At 32.0% G+C, this 3,376-nt stretch overlaps 1 protein-coding gene across 1 annotated transcript; it reads left to right on the forward strand.

The window, feature by feature from the left end:
* Positions 1–845: 845 nt before the first annotated feature.
* LOC131613823 (uncharacterized) lies at positions 846–1,934 on the forward strand. The gene has a single exon (XM_058885462.1). The coding sequence runs from the start codon at positions 846–848 to the stop codon at positions 1,932–1,934; it is 1,089 nt and encodes a 362-aa protein (XP_058741445.1).
* Positions 1,935–3,376: the final 1,442 nt, after the last annotated feature.

Here is a 3,376-nt window from a genome sequence, read left to right on the forward strand (position 1 = left end):
AGTCAAGTGATTTATAACTAGTGTGGCTATTTTTATTATAAACTTTGTATGGAGGTTTAAAACCCCATATACCATTACTAACATTTATATTTATATATTGTTACTAACTTTTATATTTAGTGGAGGTTTAAAAACCCCATATGCAATTACTAACTTTTATATTTAATGGAAGTCTGAGACTCCTAATGCAAACACTAACTTTTATATTTTAGTGGAGGTTATAATCTCATTTGCAGATATTAACTTCTATATTCAATGGAAGTCTGAGACTCCATATGTAAATATTCTTTTAATATTCAGTGGAGGTCTAAAACCCCATACGCATGTACTAATTTTTATCATATGTGTTCATTTACCTTATATGTTATAGATTATATTTATCTCCAACACTTATAACGGTCATATATATATTTTATTTTTCAACACACTTAATTTTTGGTTTAATATTCTTTTAATCAACCTTTTTCTTTTTCTTTTTCCTTTTCCCCAACGGTAATATAACAACTATTTTTACCTCTATAAATACTTCAACTTCTTTTATAATTTTCATATCATTCTCAAAACATCTACCTACATTTTTTTTTCTTCAAATGACTGATTTTCTTATTTTGCTCATCACTCTCTTTGTAATCATTTTTTTAATTTTCAGTCTTATTATGCATGAAGAATTAGGTAATGATTTTGAAGCTTTAATAATAATTCTCGTCTTACCATTACTTATCATAGCTTGTTTTGTTAGTAGAGGTTTTAAATAATGTGTAATCATGAATTTTGTGATTGAATAAACTGATATTTCTTTTAGTTTTTAAATATTAATTATGTTCATCTGAATTATAGATATAATCATGTCCAATCTTAAGCATCAATTCAAAATTCTAAGCATAACTGGGGAGAACTTCATAACCTGGAACAACAATTTAATAGAGTACCTTTCATGTGAGGGACTTAACAAAATCCTTGAAGGAGACGATTCTGGAAAAACAACAGATGACCCAGAAGAAATGGAAAAGAAAAAGTCAAAAGTGAACAGAATAATAAAGCACCATCTTGACGATGGATTGCAAATAGAATACTCAAATGCTAAAGATCCCAAGATTTTATGGGACAAAATTAAAGCAAGACTTGGACATCAGAAGAAAGTCCTGTTACCCTCATTAATGGATCAGTGGAACAAGTTACGGTTCCAAGATTACAAAACTGTCATTGCATATAATTCTGCTATGCACCAGATTATAGCAAAGCTAGAATTTTGTGGCAAAACCATAACTGAAAAAGAAAAGTTGGAAAAAACTTTTTCAACTTTCCATGCATCTCAGGTATTATTGCAACAACAATATAGAATGAGGGAATACACTGAGTATTCTGATTTAGTTGCAGCTCTTCTGGTGGCAGAACAAAATAATGAGCTCTTTATAAAAAACCACCAGGCACGTCCCACAGGAACAATGCCATATCCTGAAATTAATGCCACGACATTTAATCGTTGGCGTGGTGGCTTTAATCGTCTTAAGAGACGTGGTGGTCATGTTCGTTCTGATGGTAATAATGGTCATGCTCGTTTTGATGGTCAAAATCAAGGAGGATATCATGGTCGAAACCTTTTCCACGGTCGAAACTATTTCCGTGGTAGAGGACGTGGACGAGGTCATATGAATAATTATAGATCCCCCATATATGACCAAAATAATTGGAATCGCAAAGGAAATGGTAAGTATATCCAAGAAGGTCCCTCAAGGAATTATGAGGATATATGCTACAGATGCGGAAAGAAAGGCCATTGGTCTAAGGTGTGTAGAACACCAAAACACTTGTGTAAAAGACCAATGGCATATGCTGAAGAAAAGGGAAAAGAAGTGAATTTTAATGAGATTGAACCCAGAAACAATAATACTTATTTTGAGACTGCTGACTTTGTTGGAGGTGAAACTGATTAAGTAACTATTTAAAATATGTATTTGAATAATGTTTGGTGTGCTTGCTTTATATTTGAAATATGTATCAACTTAAGCATTTGTATGTTTTTGAGATGTATCTTATGTTTGCATGAATTAGTAATGTTTAATATGCTGTTAATTTACTCTATTTAATCTTATGTCTATTTTAAGAAGGTTATACATGGAACATGTCAAAGACATTTGCATTTCGGACAGTGGAACTACACACACAATCCTCATAAGTAAGAAATATTTTACTGAAATAAATCCCACTAAAGGTATAATAAATACAATCTCAGGTCCTGCAGATTTGATTGAAGGAACAGGTAATGCTATGTTCATATTACCAAATGGAACAAAATTTGTCATTAACAATGCTTTATACTCTCCAAAATCAAAGAGAAATTTGTTCAGTTTTAATGACATATATCGTCAAGGATACGATACTGAAACTGCAACTGAAGGTAATATGAAATACATTAATATTACTTCTAATGTTTTGGGAAAGAAGAAAATTTTAGAAAAACTACCAAAATTTCCTTCTGGTTTACATTACACATATATACATGAAATTGAATGCAATTTAGTAGTAAAAGAAGATCCCAAAATTGTGATTTTATGGCATGACCGTTTAGGTCATCCTGGTTCAACAATGATGCGTAAAATAGTTGAAAGTACACATGGTCACCCATTGAAAAGTTTAAAACTTACACAAGATGATAAACCATGTGAAGCTTGCTCACTTGGCAAACTAATAACAAAGCATTCACCAGGAAAGATTCAGACAGAATCGCCTGCATTTCTTGAAAGAATTCAAGGAGACATATGTGGACCTATCCATCCACCGTCAGGACCATTCAGGTATTTTATGGTATTAATTGATGCTTCTAGTAGATGGTCATACGTATGCTTGTTGTCAAGTCGTGATATGGCATTTGCAAAATTTCTTGCACAAATAATTAAACTTAGAGCTCAATTTCCTGATTATACTATAAAGAAAATTAGACTTGACAATGTTGGTGAATTTACATCTGAATCATTTAAAAATTATTGCATGTCAATTGGTATTACTGTTGAACATCCTGTTCCTCATGTACATACACAAAATGGTTTAGCTGAGTCATTAATCAAACGTCTTCAATATATTTCTAGACCGTTAATAATGAGAACTAAACTACCAGTTATTGTTTGGGTTCATGCAATTTTACATGCTGCAGTACTCATCTGTCTAAGGCCAAGTGCTGATCATAAACATACCCCTTATCAACTTGCAATTGGTAAGGAACCAAATATTTCTCATTTAAAGATTTTTGGATGTGCAGTATATGTCTCAATATCACCACCACAAAGAACAAAGATGGGTCCTCAAAGGAGGTTAGGTATATATGTGGGGTATGAATCACCATCTATTATTAGATATCTTGAACCTTTAACAGGTGATG

The sequence above is a fragment of the Vicia villosa genome, linkage group LG6 (genome assembly GCF_029867415.1).
Source record: "Vicia villosa cultivar HV-30 ecotype Madison, WI linkage group LG6, Vvil1.0, whole genome shotgun sequence".
Classification (NCBI taxonomy): domain Eukaryota; kingdom Viridiplantae; phylum Streptophyta; class Magnoliopsida; order Fabales; family Fabaceae; genus Vicia; species Vicia villosa.